The sequence below is a fragment of the Berkeleyomyces rouxiae genome, assembly GCF_048999995.1.
Source record: "Berkeleyomyces rouxiae strain 22BRR77 chromosome Unknown BrBRR77_ptg000002l, whole genome shotgun sequence".
NCBI lineage: Eukaryota > Fungi > Ascomycota > Sordariomycetes > Microascales > Ceratocystidaceae > Berkeleyomyces > Berkeleyomyces rouxiae.
In genome coordinates, this window is record NW_027396492.1 from 666,287 (window position 1) to 689,448 (window position 23,162).

The window sequence follows — 23,162 nt, forward strand, 5'->3', positions numbered from 1 at the left end:
TTAGCCTTTTTGAGGAAAAATAACAGATGAAAAAAAGGAAGAAAAAAAAGCAAGTCTGTTGGCTTGTGATGCCGTTCCACGGTGCGTTGTATATCTCCGGATCCGGCTCCTGTTTACGTTGCGGTTGTGGCAAACCGGCGCAAGTTCTTTTTCTCTTCTTTTTCCTGTTCTATTGCTTTGTCTTTTTTTTTTGGGTGAGAGCTTCTATGGTCTCTCTCTTGGTTTTTGTTTTTTTCTCTGACGCTGTTATGAAATCTATCCGTCCATCTTCTTCTCTCCACGATGGCCTCGTTTGGCTTGCCTGTTACACAGAAAATATGTGCTTGGTTGGCTGGTGTCTCACACTCCCATCTCCTCTCCTTTTACTTGGGCTTATCCCTCTTTGATGTCTGCTTTCTTCATGGTGTTTTGGCGTTTAAATATGAATAGTTATACACAAATTTTCTTCCAAGCTCCATGCTACAAGATTCTCCAAGGCTAGTTGTATGTACATACTTGAGCAAATGTATTAACGTTCATGGTATCAAAAGGTCGGCACTCCCAACTACTAATGAAGGCATCTCCGCATTCTGCTATGTCTTCTTAGTGGTTCAAGCTCACGTCAACCGTAGTCTGCAGCGTCACCTCCCAGCGCAAACTGCTGCCCTGGCCGTAGCCCTCGCCCAGTCTATTCTGGACCAGATTACCAATACGCGTGCGCAACTTGCCCAGCGCCTGGTCATCGACGCTGCGACGAATGCGCAGCTTGAGGCTCGCCAAGCCCAGGCCATAGTGCACCTGGCAGAACTGAGCGTCCTCGACCTTTGCCACCTCGGGCTCCGACTCAATCTCGCGGACGACGAGCGGCACGCTGTTTTCGCTCGAAAAGAAGCCCGTCGATGTGCCGCCGTATGACATGAGCAGCATCAGGCCCTGGGCTATGGCTAGGCGGAAGCCTAGCGCGAACATGGCCAGGGCAATGGCGGCGCAGATGCCGTGGTCCATCCACGAGTAGTACTTTATGCTGAACATGGGCATGAGGAGCAGCAGGGCCGAGAAAAAGAAGGCGAGGAAGTGGAATGGGTTGGCAATCAGGCTGGGCAGCGACGAGAGGTACGACACGCGCATGGCCTTGGCGATGCGCGCGTGGTTGCGCAGGCCATATGCCGACACGAGCGTGCTGACGATAGCAGCCAGGCTGGCCCAGTCCATGGCGCCGGTGCTGACGCGCGCATGGCCATGGCCGCCGTGGCCGCCGTGGTTGTGGCCTTGCTCGTGACCGCGATCGCCATCTAGACCCAACCCGGCAGCCAAGCCATCCTCGGCCACGTCAGCGAGGAAATGCTTGACGTTGTGCGAGACGAGGTCAAAACCGCCAAAGAGCAGGAACACGCTCATGGCAAAGCCGGCGAGCACCTCGGCGCGCTCGAGACCAAAGGGGTGGCGGATACTGCTGCGGCGCCAGACTTCAAAGTTGCCCAGGACATCCACGGCTACGCAGATGGCAGCGCTTCCGGCATCGAAGAAGACGAGATGTGAAAGCGCCATCATGGCCAGCGAGCCGTGCGACTCGAAGAATACAAACACGGCAACGACAAGATGACATAGACACCAAAAGGCGCGGATGTGCTGTTCGCGTGACATGGAGTCACGTGCTTCTTTAAAGGTTGGCACGGGGAGTGAAGCCGGCAGGACGGGCGGTGGCCGTTGCGGCGGCTCCTGGAAGATCTGATGCTGGGCAGACACACTGCTGTGCTTGTAGCGATGCCCTCTGCGCTGGCCAATATTCTGTCGAGAGCTGGTTAGCATCGCAGCCAGCATCGCAGCATATTCAGTCCGGAAGGATACTTACTGCGCGCACAGGCGAGGACGACAGTTCCTGCGGCTGGAAGTTGAAGGGCGACGCGGCGGTGCTAGCAGGCGAATCGCCGGCCCATGACGACTGCGGCGAGTCGCACGAAACGGTGTTATCGGCCATGGTAGGCGGACAGAGGAAGTTGTTCCGGGTGCTTGGGCTCGCGTAGCGGGTGTTCCGGGGCGGAGTGGTGGTGGCGGCCACGGATGGGCTGCTTTGGTAGCGCTGAGAGTGGGACAGCGAGGGCGACTGTGAGCGCGAGCGCGGGTGGTGGTGAGGCTGGGGAGGAGAGTGGGGGGGGAAGTGAGAGTGAGAGTATGAGTGCGAGTGCGAGTGCGCGTGCGAGTGAGAAGGAGAAGAAGCCTCAGGCCGAGGTTGGCCAAAGCCCCCAGACCCAAACGACGGCAGGCGGCGCTCGTCCATCTTATCCTCGAGCCGGCTCGCGAACTGTGGCCTGGTTCTCTGCTTTTGCGCTGCCTACGCCGGCAAGTCCCTGCGTGCCACCGACGCGGGTTCTATTTTAGCTGCTCCTAGCCTGGGTGATGGCGTATAGCGTGCCTCTGAAGCGGCCCAGGCGGACCAAGGCAAGAAAGCGTAGGGGAGAGGAGACGTTGCCGTTTGCAGACCAAGAAGCACCGGGAATAAGACGCCGCGAATAGAAATAAGGCGCAGAACAGGCTTGACTTGTTCTGGCGCTGAGGAAGGGCAGGCCGGTGAGGCAATTCCGCCTGGCGATGCAGAGGTAGAGGGCTTTCGCGGGGGCGCTGAAACGAAGGCGCCTATAAAAAGAACAAGAGGCCAGGCAGGCGAGGCCTCTGGTTCTCTATTTACAGCGGCTTTCGCAGTGGACCAGCGCTTGGTAGCGGCGGCTTGGATGCTGGTGGTGGTGCTGGGATGGCGGTCTGTGCTGGGCCAGACAGACAGACCAGCAGAACAGCCGGCTTCTATCTATAGCCGCCGGAGATTACATAATATGCGTCACTGGGCAGCGCCACGCTCTCTGGGTAGCGCCACACTTGCAGCTTGGGCGCCACACCGCCTGCCGCTCTGATCGCAGCCCCAATCCCCTCCTCGCAACGTGTCACGGCGGCTACGGCCACAGCCCAGCCGCGCCTGTCGAGTTGTCTGTTCCTGCAGATATCTCAATTAGTAATTAGCCGCGTGCGTGCACCTCCAAGTCTCGATTCCGCCGTGGGCTGTGCTGTGAAATCTGCAGCTCAGGAGGACCGGCCCGCCTGCTCAATCCCTCTACATGCCACATCGCGCCCCAGGAGCGCCTCCTCTCGCGGCCCCTCGGTCTTACTCTTTAGCCTGGCAGCCCCCTCCTGCTCTTCGATCGCTCGCCGCCCCCGTCCCCATCGTATCTGGCCTCTCGTCCATTGGCCGGCCGTCATGATCCTGCGGACCGCTTTGCACGCTCTCCACGTCCTTTAGATCCGGCTTGCTTCGCGGGTTCTACTTGCCCGTACAATGCCGCCTTCAACCTCGAATGGCACGAGCACCAGCTTTTTCTCCAGGCTCCCGTTCCTTCGCACCTCGACCAACTCCAGCAACAGCAGCAGCAGCAGCCGCAGCAGCCCCAACACCAATCCCGCCTCGTCCTCCTCCGCGACACCGCCCGATACCGACTCCTACAGCTCTGCATTGCCGACTGCCGCCACCACGTCCTCGTGGGGCTCCTCATCTCTCTCCTGGAACATTCCTCTCTCTCCGTCCTCCGCCTCCGCCTCCACCCCGGCCTCTCCCTCACGAACCACTCCTCGTACTCGGCCCCGCAAAGGCTCGCTGCGCAAGGTCGCTCTCAGCCGTGGAGCTGCACAGCGGCGCGAGGCCCGCGGCCAGTTCGTCATAGACACACACCTCTCAAACACTGCCGCCGGCACAACAAGCGCCTCTGATAGTCCGAATACTGGAGATGTCCATGCCGGAAACGGGAACGGCTTTGCGGCTGCAACTTCGAGCGACTCGGGCCCGAGCCCACGCAGCAGCACCGACAGTGAACCCTGGCCGGCGTTCGAAGACTTGGCCAATTATAGAAACACAGGACTCGCCACACACATAAACCCATACATATCCACCGACGACGATGACGACGACGCGCTACACATCAAGCGTACGATCACACGAGGCCAAGGCGCCAGCGCAGGCCAGCCGCGCAGCCCTTCGTCCAGCAGCGCAACAGCTACGCCCACAAGCTCTACGTGGTCCCGGCTTCCTTCATCGGCCTCTGCACGCAAAAAGGCCGGCGTCAACTCATCTGGCATTCAACACCTTCTCCCGCAAGAACTCCACCGCCAGCAACACCAGCGCAACAAATCAAAGTCCTCGAAAAGCCGCACCCACCCACGCTCGCAATCGCCACGCTCAGCCCAGGCCGATGGCATCGCGCCCACCAAGCCCAAAACAAACCCCTCGCCGCTCAGCAACGCCTCGGTCCCGCCTGCAAGCGCCGTCGTCATCCCGCTCCGAGACGACGAGTGGGACTACGCAGAGACGGCGTGGTGGGGCTGGATCATCCTCGTCACCACGTGGATCGTCTTTGTCGTTGGCATCGGCTCGTGCTTTGGCGTGTGGAGCTGGGCCTGGGACGTCGGCACTACGCCGTATGCGCCGCCCGAGCTCGAGGATGACCCGACGCTACCCATCACCGGGTACTATCCCGCGCTCATCATCTTGTCGGGCGTCATGGTTTGGGTGTGGGTGGCCATAGCCTGGATGGGCATGAAATACTTTCGACACGCAAAGATCAGCGGCGACTGAGGGGCGTGGGCCACTGGTGAAGGTGTCTTTTCTATTGCATTTTTTATAAGCCCAATGTGTCACATATCCAGTGTCACGCTTCAAAATTGATGATACGTTGAATGATTTCTAGCCAGAGGTGAAAATTCACTTCAGTAATACCAAGCATATACAAGTAGACATTGAAGAAGTCAATTCAGGGTTAAGACATGTATTCAGTAACCCCATCACACACCAGAACATCTACGTCAACAAAGCGATATTAACAGACAGTTCTCCGCCCAACAAGGCTGGAAAAATAACATTACTAATGGAAAGAAAACTAAGAAAACACCTAAACTTACTCTACCTTTAGATAATAAAAGCTACAAGAATCAAAACCGAAAACATGACCTAAACCCCAAGACCATGATAACCCGCAAACCAGACAAAGGAAAGAAAAAGGACAGACAACACTAGAAAGAAGTGACGCCAAGAAACAAAAGAGAAAATCAAAAAAAAAGGGCTGGAGATCCGAATATGAACAAAGGAACCTTGATGCCCAATAGCGGCAGGCCTGTCGCCAACAAAAACTCTAGACCACTTCTGTGTCCTTGGCCGCCGCCGAGTTAATCAACTTGTGATACTTGTCCATGCGCTCCTGCTCTTCTGTCATCGCACTGCCCATCCGCGGCGTCGACTCGGTGCGCCCGCCCGCCTTTACACCCCAGAGCACACCTCCGTTAGACGGCTTATTGCGCACCGTCGGGGCATCAACCGCGGGCGCGGGCGCAGGCGTGGCGGTGCGCGAGTCGTCCAACACGACAGTCGACACGTCATCGTCGCGGTCGCGGTCGGACGCGCGCGCAGACGAAGATGCGAGCACGGGGCGCGGCAGGCGCATAGCCAGCAGGACGTACTCGGCGCGCGTCATGTTGTCCATGACGTCGTCCATGTAGCGGCGGACTTCGGGCTCGGGCGCAACGGCGCGCGCGAGGCTTTCGAGGTGACGCCCACTTTGCGATGATATACGCACCGTCACAGGCTGGTAGTAGTCGAGCTCGGGGTTTCCGCCGTACTCGGAAAAGCTACCCTTGCGGACAATGAGGAAGGATGCAACGACGTGCTGTGGCCCGCCTGGCTTGCCCTCTATCGGGTCCAGGATGCTGAATTTGGGAAACAGGTACCGGTCGCCAGTGCCGCCGGAAAACTCAAAGACGACGCCGGAAATATCGGGCATCGGCTTGGCTATGGAAGGAAGCTTAGAACGTGGCGCCTGTTCGGGCACAAGGGATTGAATAGAATGCGCGGCAGGTGACACTGGAATACTCCCCATCAGAACGGGGTGTGGTTTTGGAGGAGGCAATTTTTTAAGCAAATCCTCTAGTGTGGTTTTGAGATCCTGGGGGTCCATGAAGCGTGGCTGACCAAGGGCAATACGGTTGATGATCGCCCGAGTTGTGTGAGGTTTGTCTAACGCGTCTTTGACCAAAGCTACAACCAGGGGATCGCTTCCATTTGGCGGGCGAAGATCTGCCGCGCGTTGGGTGGGATTTGATCGGAGAACAACACCGATGATGACATTGACTTCGTCTGCAAAATACTTGACCGAGCGGCCGTCTACTATAACGCGGTCGGCGGGCGGAGACGGTTTTCTTTGGCTAGCTGTGATTTGGTCTATGACTTGTTGGAAGTGAGCCAACTCTGATGGTATTGCGCGCCCCTCCGCAACCTTTTTCATGATGTCGCGGAGGTTTTCATCGCCGCTTGCCCTCTCCGCTAGCATGACAATGATGGGGTCAGATGGTTTAGATCCAGGCTTTTGCGCGGGCTGAGGGGGAGTCGGTTGTTGCGCCGGTGGGGCGGGTGCTTGTGCGCCTGGGACCGGCGATGGTGCCGCTGGGTGCGGAGCGGGACTTGACGTTATGGGAGTTTTGTTTGTGTTTTGGGTGGCAGATTGCTGAGACACGACGTTTTGCGTTGGTGCGGCTGCGGCTGCTGGCCTCGGAGTTTGGGCGGTCTTGGGCCCTGAAGGCTGGGTGTTTTGCGGCCGCCCCCCGGGGATGTGAGGGACATTAGGAGCCACCACGCTTGGTAACGAAGAGGCTATCGTAGGAACTGGAACCGAGTGGCCTGTGGGAGGTGTTGGTACCTGTGCCGGTTTGGGAGGCATCACGCCATTTGGTGGGCCGTATTGTAAAATGGGCCGAGTTACGGCACCTGACTGTTGCGTAGGTTGTTGAGTAGCAAGACTTGCGCTTGTTCCCTTTTGCGTGCTCTTTGGGTCTTTGATTCCAAACATTGTAGCTTCGAAAACATGCGGTTCTATGGATATGGTGACTTGTCCAAGCTTGAACATGGAGTCTTTTGCCGGGTTTTTGAGGTCTTCTTGCGCCACACCCTTTTTCTTTGTGGGTTTTGTCCAATACTTTTCAAAGAGACCTTCGGCGATCCATTTTTGTCTCGATCTATTCAAGGATTCCGCCATGACACCACTATAGACAGACGTTAGAAGAAGTCGGTCGGCTTGTGCGTGATGGGATTGCTATTTACTAACGTTTCTTTATAATCCTGGAAGTCGGTGGATGATATATCCTCAGGTTGCGGCGATTCGAGTGTTGGGAGAGGCTTTCCGGCCTGCATAGACGTTGGTAGAGGCGTTGGGGGATCTTGCGGTGGTGGTACTTCTACAGCAGGGGCTGGAGTTACACTGGCTGAGCGAGTTGAGTCTTTGTCAGGCGTCATGGTGCGTTTCTTCGATACATGCTCGACGCGCGACGCACCCCGCGGGGGAAGCTTGCGTTTGCGATCCATCTTTCTTGATATCGAGAGCGGTACAGTGTGTGTATCAAGCCCAGGACTAAGCTGGCGAGAGAAATATGAAAGAGCCTCGGCACACGCAAGTCAGGCGACGAGTTAAGCTGCGATGGAGGAGACTCGAGACTCTAGGACGGTGCTGCAAAGCTCATGTTCACCAAGCAGCGGCAGCGGCCATGGTCTATCTGCCGGTTGACAGATGCAGCTCAAGGGAGGGAGAGAAGCACAAAAGCGGGTTGGCGAGATCTGGGGGAGGGAGGGGTGCGAAGTCGAAACGGGCTGCCCGGCGGCAGCTCAAAGGGATAAGGCCCGGTTGACTGAGGGGAGAGGAAGGAGGCGATGTCCGAGCTAAGCTTTACAGTTTGTGAATGGGCATAGGCTCAAGATCTTAGCAAACGTGCCGAGTAGTGCTATGGAGAAGTAAATATGCGATGAAAGAAGCTTTGGATGAAGGCGTTGGAGCTCCGCGCTGCACACGGAGTTTACAATAGCATAGAGCGAACGTGTACAGCCCAAGAAGATGATGCAGTAGGCAAAAAGACGAGAGAAAAAACTCCCCGGGACGCGATATTGTCAAGGGAAAAGAAGAGAAAGCATAGAGAAATCCTAACGCTGTGCTCTACTGCTGGTGGTCTTCTTGGCCGCTTATTGAGCTTGGGTCAAAGGATATTGGGGGAAAAATCAAAGGTGGATCGCTATTATGTAAGCACGCATCCAATCAGCGGCGCGGACTGTCGCGTGCCCCATAAATCTCGTGCACCAATGACCCACTTTTTGCTGCCCACATTTGACGACCAGCGGTTGTGACGCCAGATTCAGCGGAGGCCAGAGAAGCAGACAGAGACATAAAGACGGGGGGGGGTTGTGGTGGAAGAAGAATCAAAGCGTGGCAGATGGGCCAAGCTGCAGTGACTTCGACAGACCTGTGCAGTTCGTACAGCAGAGCTGGCGGTTCTTTTCTTGAATATTGGGGCACCTTGATGTACGAGGACACTCGTGTTGTTGCTGAGTCAGAGGCGACTACAATTACTATCACCCCCTTTGCACAAAGGCTTACATGCTAGCTGTGGGGCTTGCAGCTCATTGTACCGCCGGCTTCTTTGTAAGAGTGCGTGCTTCTAGTGGCTGCCAGAAGAGACTATTGTAGCACTGCCTGTGTATGTACTTGTTTACCTTAAATGTGCTTGTGCTACTCGCCAGTCAGTCTAGCGTCGTCGTCGATTAGTCAGCGGTTTGACTACAGGGGTCAGGTGGGTCTCAGCCTTGGCGACACAGAGCACGAACACGATGCATCCATCATTCAGCGTCGACTTCATCTGTAAGCTCTAGTGCAGGCCATAAGTCTGTTGACTTAACTAATATTTGGTCGGGTACCTGGGACCTCCCTGCCCTCAAAAATGGACGCTATTTTGGCCAAATCCAGAGGCGAGAATCGGGAACTAGGGATCATTTGTTTGCATCATGGCAACTATGCAAGGCAAAATTCAGGTACAAGGGCAGCAAGATGGATGGGAACGGGTTGGAAGGTGTGTCGGGAGGAACAAAAGAGGGCGAAGTGGCTCTCATGGGGCTCGGATGGCGGTAGATGGAAGAAAACGTAGCTGGTGGGTTACGGGACGTTTAGGGCCAGGACAAGCGGCGGGAGTGGTTGAACGGCTGATGGGCACGGAGAATGGGGGGTTACCTGTAGCATAGGAGGAGGCCTGAAGTTGATGGCAAAGGACTGTCTTCATCTTGGCCCTGATAGACGCTGAAGAAGACTGATGGACATCTCGTAACCCTAAACCCTATGGGCAATCGTGCCTCAGTCGCATGTAACATGCAAATTTTGTCGCTCTGACCACCACCTGCACGTGTAACATGTGGACAGTTTGTCTGGCAGAAACGAGCAGGAGTTTTTCTCCAGTGCCACAAAGAAGCACGGCCTGTGATGTGTGTGGTGTGGTATCGGTTCCCATCCATCAGTGCTCGCCACGCCACAGGGTGCTGGGTTGGGATGGACCACCTGTTGTGCACAAATACAGACACAAGACAGGCCCTGCCTGCACAAGTATGCAAGTGGATGGATATATGCCTGGCAAGATATGCAGGCCGGGCTCTCTAGCCATGGCAACGCGCCGGGGCCAGAGAGCAAAGGAAATTGAGCGGCCATCACGACAACGAGAGCGACGACGACAACAACCATCACAACACCAGGCTGACCCGCTTGCGAAGGAATGGGAGGAGAAAATTCCGGGCAAAAATGAGCTCGGCGTGAGCAAGGTTAAGCTTGCCTGGCAAGAATGCAGCGCGAGTCTCTCAGACAGTGTCCGCCCTATCAACCTAGCCTTGCCGCGGTCTCAATACTAATGCAGGGTCGCCAGCGGGTGTTTCTGGCCCTGATGATCATCGAAGCCTTTGCAAGGTAGTTGGACGTCAAAGACAACACCAACACCAAAACCAAAACCAGCAGAAAGTGCCAGCGGCAGCAGGCGGGAACGGCTGTCGGTGGTGGTGATGGGCGGGAGACAAAGCCAGAGTCGCAGTAGAAGCCGATGCAGGCAGGGTGCGAGTAGTTGCATCCACGGATGGTACCACCAACAACGGCGAAAAAAATACAAAGATACAAAACTACACGGTGAATTTTTGGCTCACATTGATACCCGGATCTTGAATTCCGCACGCCTCGTAGGAATCCGGCGCGCTGTCTTTTTTGCAGTTGCTCTTCTAGTCCTCATTCTTTCCTTGTGTGTGTGACTGGTTCTCCCCTCTTCTGCCTGTTGCGGATTTTTGCAGCAAGTGCCTCGCGCCCCAGCCGCCCCTGGCCCATTTTCTATTGCGTGTGTGTCTCTCCACCAAAAAAATTCTCGCCATTTTTTCCACACCCTCTATTTTCCGCTTCTGCCCACCAATCCGCAAATTTCGTTGAAAACTATCACGACCGCCCGCAAAACCATCGATTTCTGCCTCATCCCCCCGTGATTTATCTGCTAGCACCTGCTGGCCTTCTCCCTCGCTGCCTTGCTTGCCCGGAGTCCCGGTTGTTGTTGGAACTGGACGCCTGTTCGACTGACGTTCAACCCTTGCGTGAAGCATCCGTGCATTTTCGCTTCGCTCCCTCTGTTTTCTTTCTGCTGTCTCTGTTCTTCCTGCGCTCTCCTGTCTGCTATCCCTAGCTGGCCGAGCCTTCAACTCCAAAATTTACGACGCGTGGGGATTCTTTTTCTTTTCAATTCCTCTGTTTGAGTTGCCACCATCGTGTCCCGTCCTCTCGTTAAAATTTCCTTTTCTACCTCGCACGTCGTCGTTTTTCTATTCTTTTCCGTTTAATCGTCTTTCATTCATCGTTTTTTTCTGTATCATCGCAGCTTGATTGCTGCCTTGTAACGCGACTCATTTTCGTTGCCTTCTCTTCGTCCTCTCATCCTTTTCCTCAAACACTCCGTCTACTCAACCCAACCCCCGATCTCCTCTCCTCGGTCTCACGAAAAATATTGCGAGCATGGACTATAACACAACTCCCCGGGCACGCCCGGCGTTGAAGTTTGCCAATCGCGTCTACAGCTCGACGCCCAACTCCTCTTCCAAGCGCATTGCAGGCCTCCAGAGCTCAGCGCGCAAGGCTGCTAGATTCGACGAGTCTACCCTCAGCCGCGGCGATGGCAACATTTTTCGCGCTTCAACTCTTTCGGCCGCTGCCACCCCCTCATCTTCTCGTTTCGAGCCCTCTATTCCCCGGAGCACCATGAAGAAGTCCTTCAGCACCCCCGCTGTCGGTGCCACTCCCAATACCCAGCGTGTCTATCGCGAAACCGTTGCCAAGTTCACTCCTCGTGGCATGGCCTCCCACTCAGCGTCCAAGGAGCTCTTTGAGATGCGCATTCCTTCGCCTCCTCTCGAACTCAGCGGTGCCGAGCTGACCAAAAGAGTCCCACGCGATATGGAGCGAAAGGGCACCGTTTACGCTGATCAATATCTCAGCCATGTCGTCCCCAGAGAGTTTGATGAATTGCAACGCCGTCAGTTCTTCTGCATTCTTGATCTCCGTCGCCTTAAATATGCCGCAAACGAGGTTTTCACCAAAAAAGACTGGAAGCTCAACATCATCAATTTTGCAAAGGAATTTGAGAAAAGCCGTAGCCTTATTCTCCTGAGATACGGCCTTTACGAGTTCCAGAACGTTAAGCCTTCCGACGATGTTCTTCGCCGCTGGAAAGTCTCCCATGGGCTACCTGTTGACGACGAGGATGATAAAGTCTCGACCAAGACGGTTAAATCTGGAACCGCTGGATCCAAACGCAAGGCCGAGGACGACCTTACTCCTGAAAAGACAACTACAACAACTGCCGCTAATGATGGTAAGCGTCGCCTTTTCGAGGAGGATGATGTGACCTCCAAGCGCAAAAGTGATGCTTTTGAGGAGCAGCCGCGCAAGGCGCTCAAGCCCTCGACATCATCGACCTCGTCATCTACCCCCTCGGCTACTCGCGCTCTGTTCGAAAAAATTGCCTCAAAGACGGCGTCAGAACCAACCGAGAAGGAGACCAGCACAACTTCCAATGTGTTTGGCTCTAGCATCACCAAGCCTGCCGCGAATCCTTTCCAAGCCAGTGTTGCTGATTACGAAGGTAGCGACTCCGAAACCAGGGCGACCACTAGCAAGGGCAAGACCCAAAACACAAGCAAGACTGCTTCGAACAGCGTTTCTCAAAATCTGAAGAAGGGATACGATCGCACCGAGCCCGCAACTGCCAGTGCCTCGGCACCAACCGCTAAGCCCACTGTAAATAAAACTTGGACTCCTGACACTCCCATCAAGTTTGCGCCTGGTACCGCTGCCTCCGGCTCTGGACTCTTTGGCTCATCAACCCCTGCCGCTGAACCCTCAACCTCGTCCCTGTTGGGTCAAAAGGCTGCCCCTGGTGCAACCACTACACCTACTAGCTTGTTTGGCGCCAAGAAGCCCGAGGAGACCAAGAATGACGTCGAGGAAAACCCGAAATCGACCGAGGCGTCGACTTCTCTTTTCGGAACTGCAAAGCCTGCGGAGACCACGCCCAAGTCTTTATTCGGATCAACCCCGACGCCTGCGGTCCCTGCTACTAGTCTCTTTGGCAGCAAGAAGGATGAAACGACAGCTACTCCCTCGACTTCTCTCTTTGGTGCCGGTACCTCTACTCCCGACGCTAGTACCCCTAAGCCAGCGGCTTCTTCCCTGTTTGGTAAACCGGCTGAGTCAACAACCACCACTGGCGCCACCTCTTCTGGTTCCTCTTTGTTCGGCAGCACCGCTCCCAAGCCTAGTCTGACCGGCTCCGCAACTACGCCGAACCTCTTTGGAGCTGCTCCTGTCTCTTCTACCGAGTCTTCATCTATTTTGTCCAAGTCTGAGACTCCAAGCTTCCCTACCAGTACTTCCACACCTTCTTTGTTCGGTGCTGCTAACTCGGCTGTGACGCCTGCTACGGGCCCTTCAATTCTCGGCATCAAACCTGATGACAAGCCCGTTGAGGCACCCAAGTCGCTATTTGGAGCCTCTGCCGCGCTTTCTACCCCCACGTCTGGTAGCTCGCTTTTCGGTGCCGCCGCTCCTGCCTCTTCCTCCGGCAATCTGTTTGGGAACTCTAAGCCTTCGTTGGCCCCTCCTGCTACTTTTGATTTCTCTAGCACAGCTAAGGCTCCCGCCACTGAGTCCAAGCCGATGTTTGCCAGCAACCCAATCGATGGAAGTCCCATGAAGCAGGACTCACCTGCAAAGCGTAGCATTGGAGATGATAGCATGCAGCAAGACAGCCCTCCGGTCTCGAAGAAACTCTTTGGTAACAACGGTGGTTCAGCTGCCTCTACGTTCTCCTTTGGCGGTACTCCTGCTGTTACTGCTGCCCCTGCACCTTCTTTCAGCTTTGGTGCTCCGCAACCGAGCACTACTGCCGCCTCACAGACTTCCACCGGAGGCTCTGGCCTTTTCGGAGCCAACACCAGCTTCACCTTCGGTGGCGCTAGCAATGGTTCTGGCAGCACTAGTTCAAGCTTCTCCAACCCATTCTCACAGGGGCCTGCCACTGGTGGTACTGCCGCTGCAGCACCCTCCTTTAGTTTCAGCGGCGCCTCTTCGACAACAACTCCGTCGGCTTCCTTCCAGTTTGGTGGCACCAGTAGCCAGGAAAAGAGCGACAGCAACGGCGGAAACATGTTCTCTTTCACCGCGTCGAATGCCAAACCCAACAACGCCCGATCTACGACGCCCCTTCCTCCGGGCAAGCGTCCCACTCTTGTCCCCAAGTCTCTGAGAGGTCGTTCCAACTCGCCCGCCATTTCGCAAGGAAACGGTAGTTCCTTGCCTAACCCCTTTGCCAACGCCCCCGGTGCCAACGCAGCGCCGTCGTTCAGCTTTGGCAGCAACGATACCAATGGAAACCAGGCTGCTCCGCAGTTCCAGTTTGGCAACAGTAAGATGTTCGGCGCTCAGTGACCCCTAGAGTCGCTAACCAACTCGGATCCAGGTACGCCTGCAACAACTGATAGTACAGAGAAGTCCAGCAACGGAACCTCTGGTACTCAGTCTGCCAAAGCTCCCAAAGAGTCGACTGCTGCTGCTGAGGTCACGGCCACTACAACATCGACTACCATGACAACCCCCTCAACCGCCATCGACAACAAGCCGCTCCAAAACAAGTCTCTCTTTGGTTCTGTCCTCAGTGGCGCCTCTACGCCCGCCACTGCCACGACTTCAAGTTCGACGCCCGCTACTGCTACTCCCTCAGTTGGCACCCCTGCCGCTGGAAATGACGATGATACCGAAGCTCCCCAAGAACAAATCAACCTAACGGACGGCGGCCCAGGCGAGGAAGAAGAAGACGTTGTCTACGAGGTTCGCGCCAAGATGCTTCTATTCGTCAAGGATGACGCAAAGAATCCCTGGTCGACCCAGGGTGTCGGTCCCCTGCGTCTTCTCAAGCACAAGACCAAGAAAACCGTCCGCATGCTTCTCCGCCGCGAGCCTTCTGGCCATGTTGCTTTCAACCGTGCTGTGCTTGCTAGCAGCAAGTACGAAGCCACAGGAAAGACGGTTAAGCTCATTACTACCTCTGCTACAGGCTCTGGCTTTGAAACTTGGATTGCCACTGTAAAGACTCCCGAAGCAGCCAAGGCGTTGGCTGAGGCGCTGGAGAAGTACAAGTCACCGGAGAAGGACAACTAATTTAGTATGTCGATCAAGATGGGCACCTCTTTGTTCCGTTTCTGCTCTGAGGGATGATAAAATGGTGTTTCGCAAAAGAAAAGAACAGACAATTGATGTGCTTGTCGCGAGCTGCACGGTCAGTTTCAAAAGAGGAGGATTCTAAAATTCTAGGCTTCTGTGTTGTCGTTGTTGTTGATTGTCGTATCCTTGGTTCGTGGTCTCGTTATTTGTCCCTTAGCCCCATGTATTCTTTCCCCTCATCTTTCCCGCTCACCACTCGGAGCTTCTTGTTTTATTCCTCTGACCCCCCATATTTCCCTTGTGTCTCTTTCCGCCCCTTTGTCTGTTTCGTCGTTCATATGTTTTTTTTCTTGCTTGCCCTTGTTTCATTTTCTACGGTATCTGTGTCTATAGTTGATTTATTGTCGCGTGCCCTGTTGTCACTTCATTATATTCCCCCCTTTGTTTGCTGCTCCATTCCTCTGTTGTTTCTTTGTCACTTCACCTTTATTCGTTACTGCATTATGCTGCGCTGCCTTGCTTTTGTTTCCTTTCCTCTGTCTATGGATATAATTTCTTTGTTGCCTTTTCCAATGCCTGTGTCGTATTATTCCCATGGTGGTCTCTGCGTTTTCATGTCTATGAGTGGTGCTCGTTTTCACAAGCATCTTCTTTTCTGTTCCTAGGCTACTTGTTAGTAGCACGTTGGTTTGATGCGACGACGTGGGTTGTCTGTGGACAAGCCGTCTAGCATTGTGCGGGGAACTGCTTCCTAAAATAAAATGCAAGGCTTCTCTTTGTTTCCTGTTGAAAAGCCTGTCACGACCGACTTTTACTTGTAGAACATGGTTGATGTTTTGTAGATCATGGTGCACTGACGTAATACTTCTTGGTACTCACAGTGTTGACATTGTGCAATTCACACGGTTTCCAGAGGCTGGAGAATTGAGACATGATACAGTGTAAATTCTGGCTCATACGGCTTAAGCCCCCGCCCCAAGCTGGGAGCTTTAGCTGCCGCCATCCTTGATCCCATTCTCCATGAGGCTCGATCCTCAAAAGGCACAAAGCCCAATACAAGCACGCACGTCTTGCTTCTGGTCTCGTTGACTTCTTGGCTCACTGATTTCCTTCAACTGCGGTGCCAGAAAAGAAAAAAAATGGGCCAAAGCCAGTCCGGCGGTGTGGCGGCGGCGCATCGATCACATGAAGATATCGTGCACCAACTGGTAGGGCACAACAAACCATCTGGAAGCTGATTGAATGCTGGAGGTGCTAACCCCCTTTGTGCTGTTCCAGGCTCGCAGATTCGCCGACAAGTGCTTTACGCAGCTGGAAATCTACGCGCTCAAAGACGTGTTCCGCCAGCTCGCCGACACCGAGTCATCGGTCCGCTTCGTCTCGGAAGACACGGTGGCGCGTTTCCTCGAGATCCCCGATGCGCTGGGAGCCTCGGCCGTGCTGTACCAGATGATGTCGTATTGCGGAGCGTTCCCGTTTCTGCGCGATGCGCCTGCCGTGATTGGGCTAGACCAGCTGGTGATTGTGCTGGTGTTGCTGACAGAGCGGTACAAAAAAGTGCTGGCGCGCGGTGCGCAGGATAGGAATAAGCTGATTTACAAGAGCCTGGCTGTCTATGATCGGCTGCTTGCAAAAAAGGAGCTGGAAGCCAAGGGAGCGGATGCGCCGGATGCTTCGCAAGGGGACGACGCGGTACGTGGCCATCCCGCGGGCTTTGCTGTTGATCAGCCGCGCAATGATGATGACGAAGGAGTCGATGGCCCCCATGACGACGAAGACGACGACGAGTTGGTCCTTGCGGCTTTTGAAGCCCTGAACATCGACGAGGCGGTTCACAAGGGCGACCAGGCACAGAAGGAGCCGGCAGCCGGCGGCATGATCCCCGCTGACAACTTTCGGTGTTTTGTGATGCTCCTTTTGTTGATTGCACCGCTAAGCCCGCAGGAGAGACTGTCCCAGTATGCCGCACAAGTGCCCGAAGATACCGGGTTGGCGAGCTTACGCCCCGTGGCTGACTGCATCGTTGCGGCGTTCCTGGACGTCGAGACGTCGCCGGGAATCCGGGCGGGCCGGTGGAACCGTGTGCTCCCGGTGTGTTTCCCCAACATCTTTGATGGGCTGCATGCACTGTTTGAGCATTTCTTGTTTTCCAAGGACATGGACATGTCGAAGCCGCGCCGCGCGAACACCGCTTCTTCAATAGTGAGTATGTCGGCTGCTGATCCCACAAAGGCGAATTGGGCGGTAGTGATGAGCAACGACGCGGCGGCGGCGGCGGCTGACGGTGTCCAACCACTCCTCGCTGCGGACGGCGAGATCATGACCTCTAGCATCGTGTCGCAGCTGTCATTTTTCCTACCGGGCACGTCGCTGTTCCGGCGGCTGCGGCCGCTCTACGCTGGCAGCAACGACGGCTTTTCAATGGGCAGCTTCCAGAGCAAAGTGTTCAACTGGCGTGCGCCGACAATCCTGCTGGTCAGGGGCACGCGGCTGGCCGACACGGCGCAGTCGGTGCAGGAGGCGAGCTTTGCTGCGTCCATTTCGTCGCGCAGGTTCCGGCCGGGCAGCAGGGGAGACCGGCTGACGTTTGGCGTGTACGTTGGCACGCCGTGGCGGCACACGCACAAAGACTGTTTTGGCGAGAGTGACACGGTGCTGTTCCAGCTGGAGCCGGTGCACGACGTGTTTCCGGCATCCAAGGTCAACGCCGACTACGTGACCTTTACCAAGGCGCCGGGCACGTCGCAGGCGCTTGCGTTTGGCAGCCCGCACCCGAAGCCGTCGCAGTCGAACCAGTGGCGCAGCGGGCAGCTGAATCCGCTGGGCGCCGTGTCTCTGCGGCTCGATGCGTCGCTGGAGTTTGGCGTTTTTCACCACGACTATACGGGCAAGGGCGGTGCGTTCCAGAACAGTGTCACGCGGCGCTTTGACTTCCAAGATCGCTTCGAGGTCGAGTCCCTGGAGGTTTGGGGCTGCGGAGGCGACGATGAGGCCAAGACTCAGGCGGAGCGGTGGGCGTGGGAGGAACGGGAGGCCGAAGCTCGGCGCCGGATTAACTTGGGTACGGGAGACATTGAGGCTGACCGGGCCCTGTTGGAGATGGCGGGCTTGGTAGGGGCGAATAGAAGTGGCGGATCAATGATATGAGACAGCGAGAGAGTGGCGAGACAGCAGCAAGACCTGGGTTTACAGCACAGCACAGCACAGCATAACTGGTAGGTAGAAGTACGGCGTCTATCATGAACATGGTACTATGAATTTATTAATAACAGTACGCCAACGGGTCCTGACCAGCACAGACAAAGTTGAAAAAAACACACACGTGGGTCAAGATGTGCTTTATGATCCCCACGGCTACATTTAAGAACGGACTCGCCCAGACTTATTTGGACTCCTCGTTCTTCTTCTTCTTCTCGTCGTCCTTTGCCTTGCGTTGCTGTGCAACCAAGAAGCCTAGCTGCTTGAACGGCGTCGCATCGTCTTCCCCCGCGGCTGCTGCCGCCGCCTCCTCCCTGACCTTTTCTCTAGCCGCGCGGTCGCTTTTTGCCTTGTTCAGGGCCTGCAAGACGCTCTTCTCGCCGTCGGCCGGCTGCTCGCGGCCCTCCTCGGCGAGCAGGCGCTGCTGTCTCTTGCGGCGGCGAGCTTCGAGCGCGGCGCGCATCTCCTTGTCCTCTGCGTCGCGGGCCTCGAGCTCGCGCAGCCAGCGCGCCCGCTTCTCCTCGGCGTTTTGCTGCTCCTCGAGGCGGCGCAGCTCGGCTGTCCGCTCGCGGTCGCGGCTGTAGTAGATGGACCCGGCGATCATGGCCAGCACAGTGAAGCCCTGGGCGCCCACGCGGTACCGGAACATGCGGTTCGCGCTCTGCGAGTCGCCCCTGCGGAGCGCGCGGTAGGCGCCGGTGAAGGCGAAGACGGTGGCGAAGCATCCTGCGGGCGCGGAGGTTAGTGGAAGGGGGAGCGGGCGGAGGAACGAGAGAGTTCGCTTGCTTACCGAGGGGAATCAGCGGCTCTTCGCGGAGCTTGCGCCAGACCTTTTGCATGGGGCGTTCATTGTAGAGATCACTGGAAGGGCAAGGCAGCGTTAGCAAAGACGGCACGGCGTCTGCAAGTTTGGGGCTTGGGATTTGCAGGGGACGCACTCGTGCTCAAACGATGACGGCAGAGGGGTGGACATTTTTCCGGGCGGATGGCAGGGCCGGTTCGGGATGGAAGCTTGGAATGTGGTGTGGTAGCAAGAAGCGGAAAAAAAAAGTTTGCTGTGACGCAACACCGAGCAGCAGGGTGGGCAGGTCCGAGATGGAAGCCAATTTATGAAGCGGCAGACACGGATAGAGGCGCGAGGGCTGATGATTTGCGGGTTGGCTAACGAGCGTGTGAGCTGCCTCAGGCCGTCCAATTGGAGTCCTCGAGCGGTACGCAGACGGGAGGAGAGGGGCGGGCGGGCTTTGGCCTGCTGATGCGTGCGTCGTGGTCGGCGAGCATGTTTTACCAGCGCCGAGCGGGCGTGTCTGGGGCCTGGGGAAGGGCTTTTTGTTGGCGGCTTGCAGGGTCTTACAGGCGGTTGCAGGGGCTTTGCGGCGCTGGAGTGAGCAGGTTAGAGGCACTAAATGACGCTGCCATGGCTGCGCGGGGGCGGCCAGCGGGCGTCGTCTTCCTGGACGTCTACGAACACAGTCAAAGAGGCCAGGCTTGGCTGTTTCTCCTGCACCGCCTTTTCCCTTGGACTCCAACACACACGGCCAGACGCCCTACACGCTGCTATATGTATTCATGAGGCCGTCCATTTGTGACTTGATCGCACCCAGACGCCGTGATCGAGGGACATGCAACATCACCGCCAGCTGTCGGCAGCTGCCTGCCAGCTACAGAGCAAAATAGTTTCTATCTTATCAACACCCATCCCACTGCCCGACAAGATAACGTTTCTCCCAATTCGGGCCTGCATCAACCGCACTATGACACTGCACTGTCTGGCCTGGGCGCAACATGAATCCAGCACCCCATTAGCACTATAATTCGTTGGCAGGCCGCAGTTGTATAGGACACACGGAGCTCACCGGCTGCTTGTCACCGCTCACTTGAGTCACCCACTGGCGTCCTGCGCGCCAAACATTACCAGACAAAACACCACCACCAAAGCCAGTCATCACATCACATCACGCCCTGCCAATTGCTCTCCATGACTCAACTTGTCGCCCGCCCCTTCACTCCTATAAACCAGTGCCCAATGGTCCAATGACTGCAGATTGTCCACAGCAAACTCGCCCTTTGTCCTGCACGCCATCGTTTACTGTGGATCCCACACGCTGTTCCTATATGTACTTAGTCCCATCTATAGCCGCTCGCTCTAAGCCCAGACCCAGCAGCCCAGGAAAATTACTAGCCTCACTGTCGACTCAACTAGTCTTTTCCTGTTTATTAACGGTTCTTCTGGCGCCACCCCATCCTGAATCTTGTCTTGAGTTTCTCGCCAGAATCATCCGCTACCTGCTACCAATTGTCCTTGGCCTTCTGCACAATGGCTGACAACGACACCCCCGTGGCTGCTGACCAGCCCGTCGAGACCCCCGCCGAGGCCGCCCCCGCCAATGTCACTGACTCCAAGCCGCGGCCTCACACACCGCCTGCCCCCTCCGGCCTCACTGAGTACAGCATCAACCCCAGCACGCCCGTCGAGGAGAAGCGCGAGCGCTTAAAGAAGGTTGTCCCGCCAGAGTACCTCGGCGAGGACGGATATCCTGACGTATGTCTACCGCCTACCCAGCCCGGCGCCCTTGCAGAACAAACACCCAGAACAATCTTGCTAACCGCGTCTGCCGCTCGGCTATCATCGTCTCGTCTCTGCAGTACATTCGCCTTATCGCAAACGCCACCTCCCGCGTCTACGAGGCCTGCAAGGTCACCCCCCTCACGCCTGCCCCCAGTCTCGGCAGCCGCCTCGAATGCAATGTGCTGCTGAAGCGCGAAGACCAGCAGCCCGTGTTCAGCTTCAAGCTGCGCGGTGCCTATAACAAGATGGCCCATCTAGACCCCAAGCAGAGCTGGAAGGGTGTTGTGTGCTGCAGTGCCGGCAACCACGCCCAAGGCGTGGCCTATTCGGCGCGCAAGCTCAAAATCCCCGCCACCATTGTCATGCCTGAAGGCACTCCCAGTATAAAGCACTTGGCTGTGGCCCGCATGGGAGGCCATGTGGTTCTGCACGGCGCCGACTTTGACGCCGCCAAGGAGGAATGTGCGCGCCGCGAGGCGCAAAACGGCCTCATCAACATCCCGCCCTTTGACGACCCCTACGTCATTGCCGGCCAGGGAACCATTGGCATGGAGCTGTTTGGCCAGATCAACATGCAAAAAGTCGAAGCCATCTTCTGCTGCGCCGGTGGCGGTGGCCTGATAGCAGGTATCGGCGCCTATCTGAAGCGCATGGCGCCCAATGTCAAGATTATTGCTGTTGAGACCTATGACGCTGATGCCATGTACCAGTCATTGAAGCAGGGCAAGCGCGTTGTCCTCAAGGACGTTGGCCTGTTTGCTGATGGTGCAGCTGTCAAGACTGTCGGCGAGGAGACCTTCCGCATCTGCCAGACTGTAGTTGACGATGTCATTCGCGTCACTACCGACGAGGCCTGCGCTGCTATCAAGGACATGTACGATGACACGCGCTCCGGCGTCGAGCCTGCTGGCGCTCTATCCATTGCTGGTCTCAAAAAGTACGTTGCCGCCAACCCCAGCAGCAACACCTCCCGCAACCTCATTGCCGTCACCTCGGGCGCCAACATGAATTTTGACCGCCTGCGCTTCGTAGCCGAGCGCGCCACTCTGGGCGAGGGCAAGGAGGTCCTGCTAGCTGTTACCATCCCCGAGAAGCCGGGTGCCTTTGCCACGCTCATCAACACCATCCTGCCGCACGCCGTCACCGAGTTCTCGTACCGCTACGCCACGGACGAGGTGGCCAATGTGCTCATTGGCATCTCACTGACAGCGCCGGCGTCTGAGCGCGTGGCAGAGCTCTCGACACTCGTGTCGCGCATCAAGGATGCCGACATGTCGGTCACGGACCTCTCGGGCGACGAGCTGGCCAAGAGCCACATCCGCTACCTGGTCGGCGGCCGCAGCGACGTGGCGCACGAGCGGCTGTACATGTTCAGCTTCCCCGAGCGGCCGCGCGCGCTGGAAAAGTTCTTGGCCACGCTGCGGCCCAAGTTCAACATTTCGCTCTTCCAGTACCGCAACTACGGCGGCGACACGGCAAAGGTGCTCACGGGCATCCTCTGCCCCGACGATGAGGTTCCGCAGCTCGAGGAGTTTTTGCGCGAAATCGGATACCCATGGGAGGACTGCACGGCGTCGCCCATCTTCAAGACGTTCCTGCGTAGCTAAACGAGCTTTTATTTGGCGGTTGGCGGCTCACTAGTAGATGTGATTGTTGAGTTGTGTGTGTGGGAACGGATCTCGGTACTTCTATCGAGGGAAAATAGGTCGCAAGAGTGGCGGTTTATCACATATTCAGCCCAAGAGGCTTCAGTTTGTCAGTGTGAACATTTATAGAAAATATGATGAGACTCGTGGCGCTCGATGTTAGAATTCAGCATGTACCTCAATATCAATCACATCACATCACCCAAGCTTGTTCTCCTAGACACAGCTGTGACGCTCAGTGCTGACTAAGCACCGACAGACCCGCTTATTTTCTCCTCAGTCTTTTTGCCCAGCCAACAATGCAAAATCCCACGGCTCAAGGCCGTTCCGACGACTGACCTCTGGCCCGCGAACGTACGCCTCCAGATCTCGCTCTCCGGCACGCACTACTTTTTTTTTCTGCTTCTTTTTTTTTTCTTTTTGTAGTGGCTGCCACACCGTCTGACCCACCCGATTCCCGCGCCGCGCCACACGTTTTTCGAACGCCCCCGACCCGGCCCCCCCCGCCATCCCTCTGACCAACCGAACCACCGAACGCGGCTTCCGGCCCCCTCACTCTCATCCCTGCGCCATGGTTTTTTCTCTGCTGCGCTCGTTCCGCGCCCTCTCGCTGCGCCTGCCGCGGCCTGCAGGGCTCCACGTGGCGCCGGTCCAGACGCGTGCCCTGTCGGCGGCGGCTCTGGGTGCCTCTACGAGCGCCGCTGGACTGCGGCCAGTTATGGCCCCGGCTGCGGCCGTGGGCGACGTAGCGCAGAGCGTGACGGCGGTGGTGCAGCAGACGCGGGGCATGAAGGTGCATAGTTCGGTGAAGAAGCGCTGCGAGCACTGCAAGGTGAGCTGAAGCATTGCCCTTTTTCTTTCGGGGTTGTCTGTATTTTCCGGTGTGGAGGAGACCGAGAGGAGAGAGAGATGGTATGGCTAACTGCGGCGGGGGGTTCTTCCTGCGGTCACTGTAGATTGTCCGTCGCAAGGCTGGAAAGAGACATAACGGCTACCTGTATGTCATCTGCAAGGCCAACCCGCGCCACAAGCAGCGCCAGGGCTAGATGTCGCTGCTGACGTGGGTGGTATGAACGAATGAACGACAACGCTCCGCGCTATGCGTCTTCTTGGACAGGCAAGTCCAGTAGGGGCTAGGCGCCGTATGCGAACACAAGGATAAGCAGTCTAGCATCCCATCACTACCCGGGAGACGGC

The 23,162-nt window shown here is 56.4% G+C and overlaps 8 protein-coding genes across 8 annotated transcripts; 5 read left to right on the forward strand and 3 right to left on the reverse strand.

Annotated features, from left to right (window-relative positions):
* Positions 1-582: 582 nt before the first annotated feature.
* Positions 583-2,257, reverse strand: BROUX77_001730 (uncharacterized protein; the record flags this gene model as incomplete). The annotated part of the gene is made up of 2 exons (XM_073746192.1): positions 583-1,767; positions 1,832-2,257. The coding sequence occupies 2 exons, from the start codon at positions 2,255-2,257 to the stop codon at positions 583-585; spliced, it is 1,611 nt and encodes a 536-aa protein (XP_073606812.1).
* Positions 2,258-3,304: 1,047 nt separating this feature from the next.
* BROUX77_001731 (uncharacterized protein) lies at positions 3,305-4,594 on the forward strand (the record flags this gene model as incomplete). The annotated part of the gene is made up of 1 exon (XM_073746193.1): positions 3,305-4,594. One exon carries the CDS (start codon positions 3,305-3,307, stop codon positions 4,592-4,594), a length of 1,290 nt encoding a protein of 429 aa, XP_073606813.1.
* Positions 4,595-5,147: 553 nt separating this feature from the next.
* BROUX77_001732 (uncharacterized protein) lies at positions 5,148-7,366 on the reverse strand (the record flags this gene model as incomplete). Its single annotated transcript, XM_073746194.1, has 2 exons — positions 5,148-7,047; positions 7,110-7,366. 2 exons carry the CDS (start codon positions 7,364-7,366, stop codon positions 5,148-5,150), a joined length of 2,157 nt encoding a protein of 718 aa, XP_073606814.1.
* A 3,484-nt stretch (positions 7,367-10,850) lies between these two features.
* Positions 10,851-14,549, forward strand: BROUX77_001733 (uncharacterized protein; the record flags this gene model as incomplete). Its single annotated transcript, XM_073746195.1, has 2 exons — positions 10,851-13,797; positions 13,852-14,549. The coding sequence occupies 2 exons, from the start codon at positions 10,851-10,853 to the stop codon at positions 14,547-14,549; spliced, it is 3,645 nt and encodes a 1,214-aa protein (XP_073606815.1).
* Positions 14,550-15,691: 1,142 nt separating this feature from the next.
* Positions 15,692-17,699, forward strand: BROUX77_001734 (uncharacterized protein; the record flags this gene model as incomplete). Its single annotated transcript, XM_073746196.1, has 2 exons — positions 15,692-15,760; positions 15,831-17,699. The coding sequence occupies 2 exons, from the start codon at positions 15,692-15,694 to the stop codon at positions 17,697-17,699; spliced, it is 1,938 nt and encodes a 645-aa protein (XP_073606816.1).
* Positions 17,700-17,934: 235 nt separating this feature from the next.
* On the reverse strand, positions 17,935-18,723 carry BROUX77_001735 (uncharacterized protein; the record flags this gene model as incomplete). Its single annotated transcript, XM_073746197.1, has 3 exons — positions 17,935-18,476; positions 18,541-18,611; positions 18,689-18,723. The coding sequence occupies 3 exons, from the start codon at positions 18,721-18,723 to the stop codon at positions 17,935-17,937; spliced, it is 648 nt and encodes a 215-aa protein (XP_073606817.1).
* Positions 18,724-20,067: 1,344 nt separating this feature from the next.
* BROUX77_001736 (uncharacterized protein) lies at positions 20,068-21,926 on the forward strand (the record flags this gene model as incomplete). The annotated part of the gene is made up of 2 exons (XM_073746198.1): positions 20,068-20,292; positions 20,397-21,926. The coding sequence occupies 2 exons, from the start codon at positions 20,068-20,070 to the stop codon at positions 21,924-21,926; spliced, it is 1,755 nt and encodes a 584-aa protein (XP_073606818.1).
* Positions 21,927-22,536: 610 nt separating this feature from the next.
* BROUX77_001737 (uncharacterized protein) lies at positions 22,537-23,011 on the forward strand (the record flags this gene model as incomplete). The annotated part of the gene is made up of 2 exons (XM_073746199.1): positions 22,537-22,797; positions 22,922-23,011. 2 exons carry the CDS (start codon positions 22,537-22,539, stop codon positions 23,009-23,011), a joined length of 351 nt encoding a protein of 116 aa, XP_073606819.1.
* Between the last annotated feature and the right edge of the window lie 151 nt (positions 23,012-23,162).